General features: G+C 46.3%; 2 protein-coding genes across 2 annotated transcripts in view; both read left to right on the forward strand.

Moving 5' to 3' along the window:
• Positions 1–20,444, forward strand: part of LOC111954292 (sphingosine-1-phosphate transporter MFSD2B-like) — a 425,204-nt gene that overhangs the window by 199,421 nt on the left and 205,339 nt on the right. The gene's annotated exons all lie outside the window — the stretch shown is intronic.
• LOC111954485 (kelch-like protein 29) overlaps positions 1–20,444 on the forward strand; it is a 147,089-nt gene that overhangs the window by 103,652 nt on the left and 22,993 nt on the right. Inside the window, 2 exon segments of the mRNA XM_023974263.2 lie at positions 11,762–11,944; positions 13,404–13,584. Coding sequence (XP_023830031.2) covers positions 11,762–11,944; positions 13,404–13,584 — 364 coding nt within the window.

Consider the following 20,444-nt stretch of genomic DNA (forward strand, 5'->3'; position numbering starts at 1 on the left):
TCTTGAGGGGGAGGGTTAGAAGATTTACTTTATCCTATCCTAGGTATTCCTTAAAGAGGTGGGGTTCAGGTGTCTCCGAAGGTGGTGATTGACTCGCTGACTGGCGTCGTAGGGAGTTGTTTCCACCATTGGGGTGCCAGGGCAGCGAACAGTTTTGACTTGGCTGAGCGGGAACTGTACTTCTCAGAGGTAGGGAGGCGAGCATGCGCAGAGGTGGGATACGCAGTGCCCTTGTTTGGGTGTAGGGCCCTGATCAGAGCCTGAAGGTACGGGGTGCCGTTCCCTCACAGCTCGTAGGCAAGCACCATGGTCTTGTAGCGGATGCGAGCTTCAACTGGAAGCCAGTGGAGAGAGCGGAAGAGCGGGTGACGTGAGAGAACTTGGGAGGTTGAACACCAGACGGGCTGCGCGTTCTGGATGAGTTGTAGGGGTTTAATAGCACAGGCAGGGAGCCCAGCCAACAGCGAGTTGCAGTAATCCAGGGGAGATGACAAGTGCGGATTAGGACCTGCGCCGCTTCCTGTGTGAGGCAGGTCGTACTCTGCGAATGTGTAGAGCGAACCTACAGGAACGGGTCACCCTTTGTTGAGTGAGAACGACAGGGTGTTGTCCAGGATCACGCCAAGGTCTTAGCACTCTGGGAGGAGGACAGGATGGAGTTGTCAACCGTGATGGCGAGATCATGGAACGGGCAGTCCTTCCCCGGAGGAAGAGCAGCTCCGTCTTGCGAGGTTCAGCTTGAGGTGGTGATCCGTCTCCACACTGGTATGTCTGCAGACATGCAGAGAGCGGATTCGCCACCTGGTTATCAGAGGGGGAAAGAGAAGATTAATTGTGTGTCGTCTGCATAGCAATGATAGGAGACCATGTGAGGATATGACAGAGCAAGTGACTTGGTGTATAGCGGAATAGGAGAGGGGCCTAGAACAGAGCCCTGGGGACACCAGTGGTGAGAGCACGTGGTGCGGAGACAGATTCTCGCCACGCCACCTGGTAGGAGCGACCTGTCAGGTAGGACGCAATCCAAGCGTGGGCCCGCGCCGGAGATCCCAGTTCGGAGAGGGGTGGAGAGGAGGATCTGATGGTTCACAGTATCAAAGCAGCGATAGGTTAGAAGGATGAGAGCAGAGGAGAGAGAGATTAGCTTTAGCAGTGCGGAGCGCCTCCGTGACACAGAGAAGAGCAGTCTCAGTTGAATGAATAGTCTTGAAACCTGACTGATTTGGATCAAGAAAGGTCATCTGAGAGATGATAGCAGGAGAGCTGGCCAAGGCGGCACGTTCAAGAGTTTGAGAGAAGAAAGAAGGGATACTGGTCTGTAGTTGTTGACATCGGAGGGATCGAGTGTAGGTTTTTTCAGAAGGGGTGCAACTCTCGCTCTCTTGAAGACGGAAGGGACGTAGCCAGCGTCAAGGATGAGTTGATGAGCGGGGTGAGGTAAGGGAGAAGGTCTCCGGAAATGGTCTGGAAAGAGAGGAGGGATAGGTCAAGCGGGCAGGTTGTTGGGCGGCCGGCGTCACAAGACGCCGAGATTTCATCTGGAGAGAGGGGGGAGAAGAGGTCAAAGCACAGGGTAGGCAGTTGTAGCAAGAACCAGCGGTGTCGTTTGACTTAGCAAACGAGGATCGGATGGTCGACCTTCTTTCAAAATGGTTGACGAAGTCATCTGCAGAGAGGGAGAGGGGAGGAAGATTCAGGAGGGAGGAGAGGGGCAAAAGTTCTAGGCGTTAGGGCAGATGCTTGGAATTTAGAGTGTAGAAGTGGCTTTAGCAGCAGAGACAGAAGAGGAGAATGTAGAGAGGAGGGAGTGAAAGGATGCCAGGTCCGCAGGGAGGCGAGTTTCCTCCATTTCCGTCGGCTGCCCGGAGCCTGTTCTGTGAGCTCGCAGTGAGTCGTCGAGCCACGGAGCAGGAGGGAGGGACCGAGCCGGCCTGGAGGATAGGGGACATAGAGAGTCAAAGGATGCAGAAAGGGAGGAGAGGAGGGTTGAGGAGGCAGAATCAGGAGATAGGTTGGAGAAGGTTTGAGCAGAGGGAAGAGATGATAGAGGGAGAGGAGAGAGTAGCGGGGGAGAGAGAGCGAAGGTTGGACGGCGCGATACCATCCGAGTAGGGGCAGTGTGGGAAGGTTGGATGAGAGCGAGAGGGAAAAGATACAAGGTAGTGGTCGGAGACGTGAGGGAGTTGCAAATGAGATTAGTGGAAGACAGTCTAGTAAAGATGAGGTTCAAGCGTATTGCCTGCCTTGTGAGTAGGGGGAGAGGGTGAGGGAAAAGAGGAGAGGGTGGAAGGAGGCAGAGAGGAATGGAGTCAAAGGTAGCGTGGGGAGGTTAAGTCACCCAGAACTGTGAGAGGTGAGCCATCCTGAAAGGAATATTCAGGGCGTCAAGCTCATTGATGAACTCTCCAAGGAACCTGGAGGGCGATAAATGATAAGGATGTTAAGCTTGAAGGGCTGGTAACTGTGACAGCATGGAATTCAAAGGAGGCGATAGACAGAGGTTAGGGGGAAGAAGAGATGTCCATGTGGGAGAGATGAGGATCCCAGTGCCACCACCCGCTGACCAGAAGTCTCGGGGTGTGCGAGAACACCGTGGGCAGACGAGGAAGAGCAGTGAGAGTAGCAGTGTTATCAGTGGTAATCCATGTTTCCGTCAGTGCCAAGAAGTCGAGGGACTGGAGGGACGCACAGGCTGAGATGAACTCTGCCTTGTTGGCCGCAGATCGGCAGTTCCAGAGGCTGCCGGAGACTGGAACTCCACGTGGGTCGTGCGCGCTGGAACCACCAGGTTAGAGTTGCGGCGGCCACGCGGGTGTGAAGCGTTTGTATGGTCTGTGCAGAGAGGAGAGAAGAGGATGACAGACCACATAGTTGACAGGCTACAGAAGAGGCTACGCTAATGCAAGGAGATTAGAATGACAAGTGACTACACGTCTCGAATGTTCAGAAAGTTAAGCTTACGTTGCAAAAATAAAATCTTATTGACTAAAATGATATAGTACTGCTGCGGTGAAGTAGGCTGGCTAGCAGTGGCTGCGTTGTTGACTTTGTTTGAAAGTGTAGCTGGAGGTAACCTCTAACTGGCTAGGTAACCTCGACAATTTCTCAAACTACACAATTATCTTGGATACAAGACAGCAAAAGACAACTATGTAGCTAGCTAACACTACCGCTAATCAAGTCGTTCCATTGTAATGTAAGTTGTAATGTGAGTTCTACAGTGCTGCTATTCGGTAGAAAGTTGGCTCGCTAGCAGTGTTAGCTAGCAGTGTTGACTAGGTAGGAGAACGCAGCGCGGCGGACGAAAATAGCTGGCTAGCTAACGAATAATTACTCTAAACTACTCTAAGCTACACAATTACTTAGATACAAAGATCGCAAAGACAACTATGTAGCTAGCTAACACTACACTAATCGAGTCGTTCCGTTGTAATGTGAACGTTTCTCAGTGCGCTATTCGGTGGCTAGCTGGCTAGCTAGCAGTGTTGACTACGTTTACGTTACGACGAAAAGCTGGCTAGCGAACCTCAATAACTACACAATTATCTTTGATACAAGACGGCTATGTAGCTAGCTAAGCTCAACAAAATCAAACCGTTGTACTGTAATGAAAATGAAATGGTAATACTACCTGTGAAGCGGAATGCGAAGCGGAGCGGAAAGCGGAATGCGACTACTCGCATGACGCATGAATCTGCAGGTAGCTAACCAACCCGGTTCTATGTCTATAATTAGTCAAGCAAATGTCTGAGATAGCTACTAAGAATAAAGATCATACATGTAACGTTAGCTAGTGACCCAGCCAGCTAACGTTAGCTAGCTAACAGTACACTTTGAAATGAAACCACTTTCTGTCAAAATTAGAAATGTGAATATTGAAATCTTACCAGTATATATCATGGTTGGATGCGTTCTCCTGTCTGATGCCATGCATGGTTGCCTTAGTTTGACGATGTAATCCAGACTGGTGTTTTCTCCATCTCCTTAGCTATCGTACTCAAATTCCACTGGTTCAAAACTCGGTCCTCTAGAAAGTGGAGACATACACACTTTAGCTAGCGAGCCAGCCAGCTAACATTAGCTAGCTAACAGTACACTTTAACTTGACAGTAGGTTTATTCAGGTTTACTATGCATAAAAAAATAAAAATAAAGCCACGTTCGACACGATTACCAAAACATATGACCGCTCAATAGACAGACGCTGTGCTTTATGGTAAACCAATCTGAACTCATCTCTCATGTCATTATCTCAGCGATCATGGCTAGCGGAAGGTTGCTACCTTTTTCTGTGGCTAAACAAACTGGGCTCGTAATTTAACAATTGTATTTGTATTTACAATGGCATACAAGTTTGATATTAAGCACATGAAAGTTCACGTTTGAAAAGGCATTTCTGCCCAAAATACATTTTGCTAAAAAAAAAAGTTTTTAAACATTGAAACAGCTCTCCTGTGAAGTCGTGACTTGCGACATACGCCTAGTGTTCCTGAATCGGGTCACATTGTGTGGCAAGCGTGGCGGGCGGGAGGGCATGCTTGTGTAAGTGTCCAGTGCCTCGTTTGAGTGATTTCAGGCTGGTTTGTTTTAAGAACCAATGGAGGTTGAGATTACTTTGTTAGCAGTGTTAGCTAGCAGTGTTGACTAGGTAGGAGAACGGCAGCGCGGCGGACGAAAATAGCTGGCTAGCTAACCGAATAATTACTCTAAACTACTCTAAGCTACACAATTATCTTAGATACAAAGATCGCAAAGACAACTATGTAGCTAGCTAACACTACACTAATCGAGTCGTTCCGTTGTAATGTAATCGTTTCTGCAGTGCTGCTATTCGGTGGCTAGCTGGCTAGCTAGCAGTGTTGACTACGTTACGTTACGACGAAAATAGCTGGCTAGCGAACCTCAATAACTACACAATTATCTTTGATACAAAGACGGCTATGTAGCTAGCTAAGCTCAAACAAATCAAACCGTTGTACTGTAATGAAAATGAAATGGTAATACTACCTGTGAAGCGGAATGCGAAGCGGAGCGGAAAGCGGAATGCGACTACTCGCATGACGCATGAATCTGCAGGTAGCTAACCAACCCGGTTCTATGTCTATAATTAGTCAAGCAAATGTCTGAGATAGCTACTAAGAATAAGATCATACATGTAACGTTAGCTAGTGACCCAGCCAGCTAACGTTAGCTAGCTAACAGTACACTTGAAATGAAACCACTTTCTGTCAAAATTAGAAATGTGTAATATCTGAAAATCTTACCAGTATATATCATGGTTGGATGCGTCTCCTGTCTGATGCCATGCATGGTTGCCTTAGTTTGACGATGTAATCCAGACTGGTGTTTTCTCCATCTCCTTAGCTATCGTACTCAAATTCCACTGGTTTCAAAACTCGGTCCTCTAGAAAGTGGAGAGCATACACAACTTTAGCTAGCGAGCCAGCCAGCTAACATTAGCTAGCTAACAGTACACTTTAACTTGACAGTAGGTTTATTCAGGTTTACTATGCATAAAAAATAAAAATAAAGCCACGTTCGACACGATTACCAAAACATACTGACCAGCTCCAATAGACAGACGCGTGCTTTATGGTAAACCAATCTGAACTCATCTCTCATGTCATTATCTCAGGCGATCATGGCTAGCGGGAAGGTTGCTACCTTTTTCTGTGGCTAAACAAACTGGGCTCGTAATTTAACAATTGTATTTGTATTTACAGATGGCATACAAGTTTGATATTAAGGCACATGAAAGTTCACGTTTGAAAAGGCATTTCTGCCCAAAATACATTTTGCTAAAAAAAAAAGTTTTTTAAACATTGAAACAGCTCTCCTGTGAAGTCGTGACTTGCGACATACGCCTAGTTTCCTGAATCGGGTCACATTTGTGTGCAAGCGTGGGCGGGCGGGAGGGCATGCTTGTGTAAGTGTCCAGTGCCTCGTTTGAGTGATTATTCAGGCTGGTTTGTTTTAAAGAACCAATGTAGTGTGAGATTACTTTGTGTTACTCTAAAGAGGAATGCAGCATGGTCCGCACTGCTTGAGAATGGCTGAGTCACACACACACACTATGAAGCCAAAGCTTGCGAAATTTCTTCAGCATATCATAATAATATCTCTTTCTTTGTAATGTGGAAAGATGTAGTAGAGCGTCAAATGAAATATTTAGGTGGAGATGTTTGTTTCTCGTCTTATTGGTGAAATGTTGAACAAATACATAAATATCACGTCATACATTAAAATGGTAGTGTGACCTCGGGTCTAAATATGTCCAATGAATATAAAACCCATGGCTGTTGTCATGACGACAGCTTTCTGACCACTTACCAAGTTAAGCCATGGTGTTGCATGATCAGGATCAACTCAAATTTATTTATATAGCCCTTCTTACATCAGCTGATATCTCAAAGTGCTGTACAGAAACCCAGCCTAAAACCCCAAACAGCAAGCAATGCAGGTGTAGAAGCACGGTGGCTAGGATAAACTCCCTAGAAAGGCCAACACCTAGGAAGAAACCTAGAGAGGAACCAGGCTATGAGGGGTGGCCAGTCCTCTTCTGGCTGTGCCGGGTGGAGATTATTACAGAACATGGCCAAGATGTTCAAATGTTCATAAATGACCAGCATGGTCAAATAATAATAATCACAGTAGTTGTCGAGGGTGCAACAAGTTAGCACCTCAGGAGTAAATGTCAGTTGGCTTTTCATAGCCGATCATTAAGAGTATCTCTACCACTCCTGCTGTCTCTAGAGAGTTGAAAACAGCAGGTCTGGGACAGGTGGCACGTCCGGTGAATAGGTCAGGGCTCCATAGCCGCAGGCAGAACAGTTGAAACTGGAGCAGCATCACGGCCAGGTGGACTGAGGACAGCAAGGAGTCATCATGCCAGGTAGTCCTGAGGCATGGTCATAGGGCTCAGGTCCTCCGAGAGAGAGAAAGAAAGAGAGAAGGAGAGAATTAGAGAGAGCATACTTAAATTCACACAGGACACCGGATAAGACAGGAGAAGTACTCCAGATATAACCAACTGACCCTAGCCCCCCGACACATAAACTACTGCAGCATAAATACTGGAGGCTGAGACAGGAGGGGTCAGGAGACACTGTGGCCCCATCCGATGATACCCCCGGACAGGGCCAAACAGGCAGGATATAACCCCACCTACTTTGCTAAAGCACAGCCCCCACACCACTAGAGGGATATCTTCAACCACCAACTTACCATCCTGAGACAAGGCCGAGTATAGCCCACAAAGATCTCCGCCACGGCACAACCCAAGGGGGGGCGCCAACCCAGACAGGAAGATCACGTCAGTGACTCAACCCACTGAAGTTGGTACTGTGGTTGGATACAAGATGGATACTGGCTGGCTGACTGACTTAACTCAGTGTCTACCCAGAGCTAGAATATGCAGTTTGCCCACACCACACATACATGCACACAGATCAAATCTGCATATGGAATGATTTTCACATTAGCAGCCTGGATGAGTGTGAGATTGTATGAATCTGAAGCTGTGGGTAGTCTTAGGTAGGTCAAACGGTCACATTTGGCATGGAGTGCGTGCAAGCGTGTGTGTGTGTGTGGGCTGGCAGAGAGCTTGCTAGTGCAGAGTCCCTGTCCCATTGTGACTGTCACTCAACCTGGCTAGTCCCCTCACAGCAGGCCACAAACACACACACTAATACACACACACACCATGAGAATACCCTTAGAGCGCACACACAGACTCAAACACACACTACCTGATTCTATGCCAGAATACTCTCACAACTGGGGCCACACACTCTGAGGCCCCTGGCCTCCCGATCCTCACCAAACCATATTACCCCCCTGGGAGAGAGACCATAAGGTTAGAGAGGGAGGAGGAGAGGGAGCGATTGGGCGGAGGGGAAAAGGTGAGAGTGGGTCTTAGTGATAGACTGAGGTATGAGTGAGATTAAGGGGAAAAAGAGGGTCCAAGAAGACGAGGGCAATGGGAGAGAACAAGATTGAACTGAGTAAAGAAATATAAGAGATTGAGATGTGGGAGAAGATTAAATAAAAACTACAACAGGAAGCGGGGCTGAGGTGAGAGGGATAGACGGAGAGAGCAGGGTTTAGCCATTGGGTAAAAAGAGGAAGGGTCAGAGTAGGGAGTAGAACAAGGAGAAACGCAGAGAGGAGAGGTACAGACGGAGCTGTATTTTCAGTTCAATTGTGAAAGATATTTAGTCATAGAAATACAATCTTACCCAAAATTATAAGATAAATGTGAAAACCTAAACGATTAACTTAAATGCATATCTAAATAAAAATGCTGTGTTTTATCCTCCTGTCACAACCTAAGTAAAAAACTGTCATTAATATTTGACCTATTGTTCTGTTCTGGCTTTTCCATACTGTTACTAGTCATTACTATGCCTTTTCTAGAAGTCAGGTTAAACCTAGAACCAGTATTAACTGTATTTTTACAATTCTCATTATTATTATTATTGGTTGTAATTGCTGTTAATATTATTACCACTGAACATGATCATTATTGATTTTTTACTAACAGTCTAGTATATTCCTGTATAGTGCTGTCTTGTTGGACCGTTGTTGTCATGTTTACTTTGACAATGTAAAGGTTTTGCTTTCCATGTCAATAAAGTAGATTTGAATTAAATTTAATTGAGAAAGCGGGAGATAGAGGAAACTGGACTGGTGCAGCAAAGGTGTGTGTACAGGAAATAAAAGCTCCCCGAGAGACATTTGTGTGTAAGAACCTATGGCGTGTGGAGGAGGAACCCTTACTTAGTCCTGCTGTGATGTAAATGACAGGGAGTGTGTGTGTGAACAGTAGGGAGCATGCTGGTGTCAGGGATAGGAGTCATTAGGAGGTAGTGGCTGTGGTGTGTGTTCCGTGGAAGCTAGGCTCAGCAGGTGGGCAGCTAACCTGCCAGAGTTCTCGCCCCTCACCTCTCCTCCTTTCCTCTCATGGTCACGACACGGGAGAGAACACAAGCTGTCAGCATCTCAGTTATCTCTCCATCCCTCCATACATCCTTCCTCTTCCCCCACTGTTTCAGCAGCTGAATGACATCAGCCCCTGTGTGGATCTGTTGTCAAGGAGAATGTACTGCATGCTCACACGCGTCTAGCAGCTCTACCCGTGATGTGATGTGATCCACCACTGGCTGGATTCACTTTCACCCTGGCTGTCTCACAACCCTCAGAGGACGTTTTGGCTCCATGTTTGGATCTGCTACGTATGAACAGTTTCTAGTTACTCTACCAGAGGACAGAGAGGGAGATATGGAGCAAGAGAGAGCCAAGGACAAAGACAGGGGTAGGTAGAGAAAGCGAGAAAAAAATAACATTCCTTCAGTTTTTTTTCTTTCTTTTGAAGCCTTTTTTTCACTTCCCTAACAAGTGGAGAAGTGTCTCTGTTTGACCTCTAAGAGCAGGTGACAGAGGTATCCCACCTCCCATTCAGATGTCATGTTCACTAACAAAACATTCTGCAATTGAAAAATAAAAAGATGAGTCGCTTATCTTGGCAGTTACTCCACCATCCCTGGTATGTATGAACCTTCATGTTGTTATGATGCATGATGATGTAGAGAGAACAAGGATCTAAACACACATGCATTCAACCAACACATTATGTATGTTTCTTGTATATGTTCTGTGTCGAGATACATGGTTGGCATTTACCTCAGGACTGAGAATCACACATTCAGCAATATTGTACTGTATATGAGCAGTGTGTCAGCTGAAGTTGTGCTGTAGTTGGTACCTGATGGTTGTAATGTTGCCACTGAATACCACTGCACTCAGCGGTAAATCTTTTTATACTGCTCATCTTCCTATATATTATCACTATTCCTCTGCTTTAATAATCAGTCAGTGTTCATTCACCCTTATCTTTGTAGTTACATATTAATATTTGGTAAAGCTCTAGCACATTTGTGGCCCATTTTTGTGATTAAACTGCCCTCAATCTTTGGAAGAAGCAGTGCATGTTTCCATCCATCCTATCCCAGTGTCAGCTGTGGCTGAGGCAGCATTTACCTCTTCTCTCTGCTCATCCCACTAAAGCCTTCTGTTCTCCTCTCCTTTTCTATCAAAAGCTCTCGCTGTATTTTAACAGCCCTGGAGAAAGACAGGAAAAGAGAAAATAAGGAAAGCTGGAGAGCAGCTTTAGTTAAAAGATGACCGCAGTGTTTAAAGGGATGGAAGGATGGTGAAGGAAGAAAAGGAGTGGTGGATGGTGGTTGTCAGGGGAACGAGGGAGGAGAAGGAGTATTGATCCAGGAAGATGAGCCAGCGGTTAGAATCCTAGCTATGGAATGATTGAGGAATAGATCTCTTTCCTTCTCTTTGGCTTTCCCTTTCTCCCTCCCTCCCTCTATCAAACTGCTGTTGAAGACTAAGAGGCCTGGAGATACATGTGGCAGACAGCCAGTGTGTTTGTGTTTTGGATCACTGGTGTTTTTATACAGCATATGCTGCCACACACAAACACACATGCAACCACAAACATACACATCACTAGCATCTTTATACAGCGTATACTGCCACACGCAACCACAAACACACACACTACACATCACTAGCATCTTTATACCGCGTATGCCAACAGTGTGTGAGAGATGAGGCACCAGTAGTGTACTGAACACCATGGTTGAGCACTGAACATGGAGAGAATACTTATACTGGCTGAGAGCTCTGATCAAAACACACACACAGGTGAATGGAGGTGCTGCTCTGAATTAGATGAGACCCAGAATTAAAATGCTGTTGTGTTTGCAGTGCTGCTGTTCTTGAATATCCACACATTGATTTAGCGTATTGATTTAGTAAGGGTTTGAGGCCATGCTGTGAGTCTCACTAGCACAGAGAGAGAAGTGATGTGCATCTATGGGAATGGAGTAGAGGGGGCAGAAGAGGGTTGGGGGGTAGAGATAGTGGGAGAAAAGTGTTTTCTGTGGCAATGGAGGTAGAGACTGAAGGAGGGATGCAGACAAGAGAGTTATCTGTATGGGACTGGAGAGTAGAGTGCCGCTGCAGCCTAACAGATGGCAGAGAGAGCTGTCTAGATAATTGAGTTATATTTCCCACTTTACACACTACACTTTCCTGCACCAAGAGGAAACTTTGTCAGTTTGCATTTTGGTTTTGCATATCCCTGAGAGGCTATTGAATTGGAAATAACAATAAACAAGGCCTGCAGGCTGCTAAATTGAAAACCATCTGAAGCCAAGTTTGGTGCCGTCTGTAGACTAATTAGAGCCATGTCCATCACCCAAAAGGAATTGTCCACAATCATAGGTCACAACCTTCCAAAATCCTGTTTAGTACGTGACAAACCTGGGCTTCCCACTTCCGAGGCTACAATAACCACCGCCCATTTCTCAAACTGATTTGCCTGTGATCTATCACATGTCATATTTCTCCCCACACAAATGGACTAATTGTTTGTTACAAACATTGCTTGAACCCAACTATGTCACTAGTTCCTATGCTATCGCAGGATCCTAACTGTGCTATCACTATTTACATTTCATTGTAAATAAATACTACCAATTATTGCACCTGAACCTCTGACAGTTGCTGCTCCAAACCAATTAAATAGGCTGGCGGGTCCTTTTAACAGAAACACTGCTCTAACGCACAAAAACAGCAACCTCACCGTATGATAGGTTCTGCAAACACTTGTTTTATGAGTTTCTCTGTCTCCCCCCACCCCTTCTCTCCCCCTCCCTCCCTTCTCTCCTCTCCCTCTGTCCCTCTAGGTGTGGCGGAGGTGATAGTGTTAATCGGTGGTCGCCAGGCCATCGGTATGAACCAGCGGTCTCTGACGGCGGTGACGTGTTTTAACCCTCAGAACAGTAAGTGGTTCCCATTGGCCAGCCTGCCCTTCTACGACAGAGAGTTCTTCAGCGTCATCTCAGCTGGGGACAACATCTACCTGTCAGGTGGGCTAACGACGTGGACCGTTACACACATACACTATATCTGTTTATCCATACATCCAGTGTAAAGTTTTAAAATGATCTTCATATTATTGTTCCCCTATATTCCTCCAGAGGTCTCTGTCCTCTGTACTATATTCCTCCAGAGGTCTCTGTTCTCTCCTCTGTACTATATTCCTCCAGAGGTCTCTGTCTCCTCTGTACTATATTCCTCCAGAGGTCTCTGTTCTGTCCGCCGTACTATATTCATCCAGAGGTCTCTGTTCTCTCCTCTGTACTATATTCCTCCAGAGTCTCTGTTCTCTCCTCTGTACTATATTCTCCAGAGGTCTCTGTCCTCTGTACTATATTCCTCCAGAGGTCTCTGTTCGTCCGCCGTACTATATTCTCCAGAGGTCTCTGTTCTCTCCTCTGTACTATATTCCTCCAGAGGTCTCTGTTCTGTCCGCCGTACTATATTCCTCCAGAGTCTCTGTTCTGTCCTCTGTACTATATTCCTCCAGAGTCTCTTGTTCTTCGTACTATATTCCTCCAGAGGTCTCTGTTCTGTCTTGCCGTACTATATTCTCCAGAGGTCTCTGTCTCTCCTCTGTACTATATTCCTCCAGAGGTCTCTGTTCTGTCCGCCGTACTATATTCCTCCAGAGGTCTCGTTCTGTCCTCTGTACTATATCCTCCAGAGGTCTCTGTTCTCTTACTATATTCCTCCAGAGGTCTCGTTCTGTCCGCCGGTACGATATTCCTCCAGAGGTCTCTGTTCTGTCCTCTGTACTATATTCCTCCAGAGGTCTCTGTTCTCTGTACTATATTCCTCCAGAGGTCTCTGTTCTCGTCCAGTCTCCATTTGTGTACATCTCCTATACAGAGGTAGACCTTTATGTTGGACTGTGAAACAGAACACTAGAAACGCTGAGAGAATTTTCTCCCCTCTCTCATTTCCCATGGACCTGGCCTGTGTGTGTCTGTGGGGAGGCAGGCGCTCAGTGGGGACGCTCAGTGGGGACATCATCAGTGTGCAGTAGTACTAACCAGGGCTGAGGACTCTGTGTTCCTCCAGATAATGGATTGAATGTCCACTCTGTTTGCTGCTTTCATACCTAGCTAGGTAATGCATTGTAACAGTGAGGGGTAGAAATAAGGGTGAATATACAGGCATGGTGTCTTGGTGGTGCCTTGTTACATTTGCCCCCAGGTCATAACGATTCCAAAATGACTTATTGTAAACCAGTAAAAGAAATAATCGATCTGGATATTTTTAACATTGGTTAAATTGTATATGCATTTTATTTAGTCTGTGTTAGTCGGTGTGATGGTAGCTGACGAGTGTGTGTGTGTGTGTGTTTCAAGTGGGACAGAGTCGGGGGTGATGGTAACTGATGTGTGTATTCTATGTGTGTGTTTCAGGTGGGACAGAGTCGGGGGTGATGGTAGCTGACGTGTGTATTTTATGTGTGTGTTTCAGGTGGGACAGAGTCGGGGGTGATGGTAGCTGACGTGTGGTGCTACATGTCTCTATTGGACAACTGGAACCTGGTGTCTCGTATGACGGTGCCTCGCTGCAGACACAACAGTCTGGTCTACGATGGGAAACTCTATACCATCGGAGGTCTGGGTGTGTCAGGAAACCTGGACCATGTAGAGAGGTAGAACACTGACACGTGTCTGGAGTGGAAACAACTGATAGTGGCTTGAGCTTTGGATGCTGCTAGTGTAGCAGTAACGGAAACTATGCTGAAACATGTTTGCAGGTGCTCTGTTGGCTATACTTATATTGAAGTTATTTCATGAAGTGTCTTGTATGTTAGGTTACATCGACTAGCTTTTTCAATAGAGCCTTGTGCATAGATGTCCCTTGTGCATAGATGTCCCTTGTGCATAGATGTCCCTTGTGCATAGATGTCCCAATAGCCAGAAGGATGGCTATTGTCTGTATATCCCTGTGTGTGTAACTGTCCTGAGCTGTAAAGGACAGTTTAATGTCAAACTTGATTATTGATTAGTGGGTAAAATCCCTTTGATCAGAAAGCAAGACTTCCATCCACGGCAGTACAACAATGAGACTGAAGGGCCTATGAGGAGATGTGAATGGCAGTGGTAAAATGGCTTTATCTTCTGCTGCTCTCCACACACGGTCTTGATGCTGGGCTGGGGAGATTAAATTGAGCAATCAAAATAACATTACAGAATGTAATGGAACAGACTGCTGCTGCTCATTACAGAACTGAATGGATCTCCCAAGCCTTTCTCAATGCAATGACACACACACACACACACACACACACACACACACACTGTGAAGCCGCTCTCAACGCAACAACACACACACACCGACACTCTCTCCATGTAACATCGATCCCTCAAATGGAATCATCTAATTTGATATGTCTCCGTAACGCTGCCATGCTGTGTCATTAAGGCTGGCTGGCTGGAATACTGAGCCCTGTAATGGAAACGCATTTGATTCCTCTGCCTCCAGTCGCAGCTCGTAATTACAGACCTAGCAGTGTATCTTAGCGTTTACAGCCAAACAAAGCAGTGACGTGTGTGTTCGGAGACCCTCAGCCAGTGTCCATTATCTACAACTTTCTCTGTCTGAAACTGTCAAAAGGTTCTGTCTGTTATCGGGGCACTCAGATGAACCGGGAAAGCAGTGGTAGAGGGGAAACTATGTGTAAGGGGTTCAACAGAATACTATGAACCACTAATGGGTGTACAGAAACAGCAGGAGAGTCTTATCTGAGTGGTTGAAATATTGGTGGATGAAATGAGGGATATTTATACTCCCGCACGCACACACACTCAGCCATTTACACACCCAGTGTTGTTAAGCCATTTATAATATAGTAATATCCTTCCAGTATGGCTGGGCCAGCTGATTTCTCATCAAAACAGCATTAAAACATGACAGGACTTTAACCTCAGCTCTAAAGATTTCTCACTGCCGTCTCACAGGTGGTCTTTCATTTGCTCTCTAGCTGGACATATGGTAGTACAGTAAGTCTGTCTGTTGGTGTACCGGGGTTTCCGTTATGAAAATGTGGTGCCCGACATTTGACCGGCAGCATTTTAATTTACCGGACATATCTGAAATTTGGGAATTAATATGGAGTTGGTCCCCCCCTTTGCTGCTATAACAGCCTCCACTCTTCGGGGAAGGCTTCCCACTACATGTTGGAACATTGCTGCGGGGACTTGCTTCCATACTACCATTAGTGAGGTTGGGCACTGATGTTGAGCGATTAGGCCTGGCTTGCAGTCGGCATTCCAATTCATCCCAAAGGTGTTTGATGGTGTTGAGGTCAGGTCTCTGCAGACCAGTCAAGTTCTTCCACACCAATCTCTGTATGGACCTCACTTTATGCCTTCCCCAAACTGTTGCCACAAAGTTGGAAGCACAGAATGTCCTGTGTGGCTTAGTTAGTAGAGCATGGCGCTTGCAACGCCAGGGTTGTGGGTTTGATTCCCACGTGGGACCAGTAAAAAATATAGAATCGTCTAAAACATCATTGTATGCTGTAGTGTTAAGATTTCCCTTCACTGCAAGGAAGGGGCCTAGCCCGAACCATGAAAATCAGCCCTAGACCATTATTCCTCCTCCACCAAACTTGACAGTTGGCACTATTTCGCAATGGGATTTTTTGTTCCCCGGGACAATAGACAGGCACCAAATTTTATTTATCGGCATTTACATTTTTGTAGTGACAAAGCCAGTTATTACCAGCGAACGGAAACCTTGACATGTACAGTAGGTCTGTCTGGTGGTGGCCATCCGTCAGTAAAATTAAATAACTCCCACATGTTGTGCTTGCGAGGCTGGTTATGGCACACGTCAACTCCATCCCAGACACCCTAGACCCACTCTGATTTGCATACCGCCCCAACAGATCCATAGACGACACAATCTCAATTGCACTCAACACTGCCCTCACCCACCTAAATAAGAGAAATACCTTTGAGAATGCTGTTCATTGACTACATCTCAGCGTTCAACACCATACTCCCCTCCAAGCTCATCACCAAGCTTAGGATCCTGGGCCTGAACACCTCCCTCTCCAACTGGATCCGAACACCATACTCCCCTCCAAGCTCATCACCAAGCTTAGGTTCCTGGGACTGAACACCTCCCTCCAACTGGATCCTGGACTTCCTGACAGGCCAACCCCAGGTGGTGAGGGTAGGCAACATCACCTCTGCCACACTGACCCTTAACACAGGGTTGTGCGCTTAGTCCCCTCCTGTATTCCCTGTTTACTCACGACTGTGTGGACATGCGCCACTAACACCAAGTTTTCCGGCAAGACGATCAGAGGCCCGATCACCGGCGACGATGAGACAGCCTACAGCAGGGGTGTCAAACTCATTCCATGGAGGGCCTAGTGTCTGCCGGTTTTTGTTTTTTCTTTTCAATTAAGACCTAGACAACCAGGTGGGGAGTTTCTTACTAATTAGTGACCTTAATTCATAAATCAAAAACAAAGGTGGAGCGTAAACCCGCAGACACTCAGCCCTCCGAGGAATGAGTTTGATACGTGGCCTATAGGGAGGAGGTCCGTGACCTGGCAGTGTGGTGCCCGAACAACAACCTCTCCCTCAACGTCAGTAAGGACAAGTAGCTGATAGTGGACTACAAGGGGGCGAGCACGCCCCCATCCACGTATACCGCTGCAACTCTGTTTATCATATATCCTGATGCCTAGTCAACTTACCACTGTACATATCTACCTCTATCAATCCAGTATCCCTGCACATTGTAAATATGTTACTGTATATAAACTCAGCCAAAAAAGAAACTTCCTTTTTTCAGGACCCTGTCTTTCAAAGATAATTCGTAAAAATCCAAATAACTTCACAGATCTTCTTTGTAAAGGGTTTAAACACTGTTTCCCATGCTTGTCAATGAACTTAATGAACATGCACCTGTGGAACGGTCATTAAGACACTAACAGCTTACAGACAGTAGGCAATTAAGGTCAGTTATGTAAACTTAGGACACTAAAGAGGCCTTTCTACTGACTCTGGAAAAACATCAAAAGAAAGATGCCCAGGGTCCCTGCTCATCTGCGTGAACGTGCCTTAGGCATGCTGCAAGGAGGAATGAGGACTGCAGATGTGGCCAGGGCAATAGATTGCGGTGTCTGTACTGTGAGACTCCTAAGACAGCGCTACAGGGAGACAGGATGGACAGCTGATTGCCGTCGCAGTGGCAGACCACGTGTAACAACARCTGCACAGGATCGGTACATCCGAACATCACACCTGCAGGACCGGTACAGGATGGCAACAACTGCCCGAGTTACACCAGGTACGCACAATCCCTTCATCAGTGCTCAGACTGTCCGCAATAGGCTGAGAGAGGCTGGACTGAGGGCTTGTAGGCCTGTTGCAAGGCAGGTCCTCACCAGACATCACTGGCAACAACGTCACCTATGGGCACAAACCCACCGTTGCTGGACCAGACAGGACTGGCAAAAAGTGCTCTTCACTGACGAGTCGCGGTTTTGTCTAACCAGGGGTGATGGTCGGATTTGCGTTTATCGTTGAAGGAATGAGCGTTACACCGAGGCCTGTACTCTGGAGTGGGATCGATTTGGAGGTGGACGGTCCTTCATGGTCTGGGGCGGTGTGTCACAGCATCATTGGACTGAGCTTGTTGTCATTGCAGGCAATCTCAACGCTGTGCATTACAAGGAAGACTTCCTCCTCCCTCATGTGGTACCCTTCCTGCAGGCTGATCCTGACATGACACTCCAGCATGACAATGCCACCAGCCATACTGCTCGATCTTTGCGTGATTTCCTGCAAGACAGGAATATCAGTATTCTGCCATGGCCTGCGAAGAGCCCGGATCTCAATCCAGTTGAGCACGTCTGGGACCTGTTGGATCGGAGGGTGAGGGCTAGGGCCATTCCCCCCCCAACTTGCAGGTGCCTTGGTGGAAGAGTGGGGTAACATCTCACAGCAAGAACTGGTAAATCTGGTGCAGTCCATGAGGAGGAGATGCACTGCAGTACTTAATGCAGCTGGTGGCCACACCAGATACAGACTGTTACTTTTGATTTTGACCCCCCCCCCTTTGTTTAGGGGCACATTCACATTCAATTTCTGTTAGTCACATGTCTGTGGAACTTGTTCAGTTTGTTGTTGAATCTTATGTTCATACAAATATTTACACATGTTAAGTTTTCTGAAAATAAACGCAGTTGACAGTGGGAAGTCGTTTCTTTTTTTGCTGAGTTTACTATGCTTTTTATTTTGTCTGTTTTTGTTATTTTTTTGTTTTACATTGTCATGGATTACTGCATTTTTGTGTTTAGAGTTCGCAAGAAAGGCATTTCACTGTACTTGTGCAAGACACATTTAAAAACGTGAAACTTTACCAACATTTCTGTCTTTTGTCCTTCGCCAGCTCTCCATCCATGGTCCATATTTTGGCTCTTCACAGCGTTATTTTGTAAGATGCCATTTTGTTGCATTTTTGTCAGCGGCCCATCTATCCATCTGTTGTTTGATATATAGGACAATTCCACAGTAACAGAATGCTGTACAATTTCCAGAGGAAATAGTTGTTTGGTTTTTAACTTTGCAATCATTGGTTTTTGTTTGACATACATTTTAAAGTGGGAAATCTGAGTTTCGGCATAAATCTGTTACTCATGGAATTGCCCTATAGTGATGTGTGATGTCAGGTGTGTGCGTGGCTGGTTCAGTGTGCAGTATGCCCAGCAGCAGCCTGACTGACTGGGCCTCTGCCCTGAAGCTCTGCAGCCACAGTTGATTTGCCCACTTAGGCACTGATTGGCATGGCTGATTGAGGTTTGTTTACAGGCGTCTGTGTGTGCACGTGTCTACACGTTTCCATCTCTGTCAAGGCCTTAGCCTCGTTGCCTCCAGCCTGCCCTGCCTCCTAATTTGTTGCCTGGCCGTCTATCTTGCTCTTGGTTTCACGGATCTTAACCGTGAAATTCTCCTACATTCACAATTATGTCCTCAATCAGTCTGTCAGTCTGTCTCAGGGCTGCTACCTTTTTATACCAGACCAGCAGGAGACCACAGCAACAGTCTATAGAAAGCTGTCTCTGACTCACTCACATTATAACAGCTATTCTACACACCCCTCTAGTGGATTAGGAATGACTGAAGTCAGTACACATACAGTGCATTCAGAAAGTATTCAGACACCTTCCACATTTTGTTACGTTACAGCCTTATTCTAAAATGCATTAAATAAAACATGCTCCTCATCAATCTACATACAATAACACATAATGACAAAGCGAAACAGGTTTTTGGGAAGGCACACACCTGTCTGTATAAGTTGACAGTGCGTGTCAGAGCAAAAACCAGGCCATGAGGTCGAAGGAATTGTCCGTAGATCTCTGAGAAAAGATTGTGTCAAGGCACAGATCTTTGGAAGGGTATCAAAAAATGTCTGCGACATTGAAGGTCCCCAAGAACACAGTGACCTCCATCATTCTTAAGTGGAAGAAGTTTGGAACCACCAAGACTCTTCCTAGAGCTGGCTGCCTGGCCAAACTGAGCAATCGGGCGGGAAGGTCCATGGTCAGGGAGGTGACAGAACCAGATGGTCACTGATCAGTTCCAGAGTATCTCTGTGGAGATGGGAGAACCTTCCAGAAGGACAACCATCTCTGCAGCACTCCACCAATCAGGCCTTTATGGTAGAGTGGCAAGACGGAAGCAACCACTCAGTAAAAGGCACATGACAGCCCAATTGGAGTTTGCCAAAAGGCATCTAAAGGACTCTGACAAGATTCTCTGGCATCACGTCTGGAGGAAACCTGGCACCATCCCTACGGTGAAGCATGGTGGTGGCAGCATCATGCTGTGGGGATGTTTTTCAGTGGCAGGGACTGGGAGACTAGATTGAGGGTGAACAGAGCAAAGTACAGAGAGATCCTTGATGAAAACCTGCTCCAGAGCACTCAGTACTTCAGTCTGGGGCGAATGTTTACCTTCCCACACGACAATGACCCTAAGCACATAGCCAGGACCACGCAGGAGTTGCTTCGGGACAAGTCTCTGAATGTCCTTGAGTGTCCCAGCCAGAGCCCGGACTTGAGCCCTATCGAACATCTCTGGAGAGACCTGAAAATAGCTGTGCAGCTAACCTGACAGAGCTTGAGAGGATCTGCAGAGATGAATGGGATAAACTCTCCATACAGGCGTGCCAAGCTTATAGCGTCATACCCAAGAAGACTCAAGGCTGCAATTGCTGCCAAAGGTGCTTCAACAAAATACTGAGCAAAAGGTCTGAATATTTATGTAAATGTCTTTAAAAAAAAAAATTTTTTTTTTACATCTGCAAACATTTCTAAAATCCTGTTTTTGCTTTGTCATAATGGGTTATTGTGTGTAGATTGAGGGGGGAGAAAAACATTTTAAATCCATTTTAGATTAAGGGGTCTGAATACTTTCTGAATGCATTGTAGATTAGGAGCTGAAGACCCAAGGAAGAACCTACCAAGGTGTCTGCAGCGGATAA

The sequence above is a fragment of the Salvelinus sp. IW2-2015 genome, linkage group LG28 (genome assembly GCF_002910315.2).
Source record: "Salvelinus sp. IW2-2015 linkage group LG28, ASM291031v2, whole genome shotgun sequence".
NCBI classification, from domain to species: Eukaryota; Metazoa; Chordata; class Actinopteri; order Salmoniformes; family Salmonidae; genus Salvelinus; species Salvelinus sp. IW2-2015.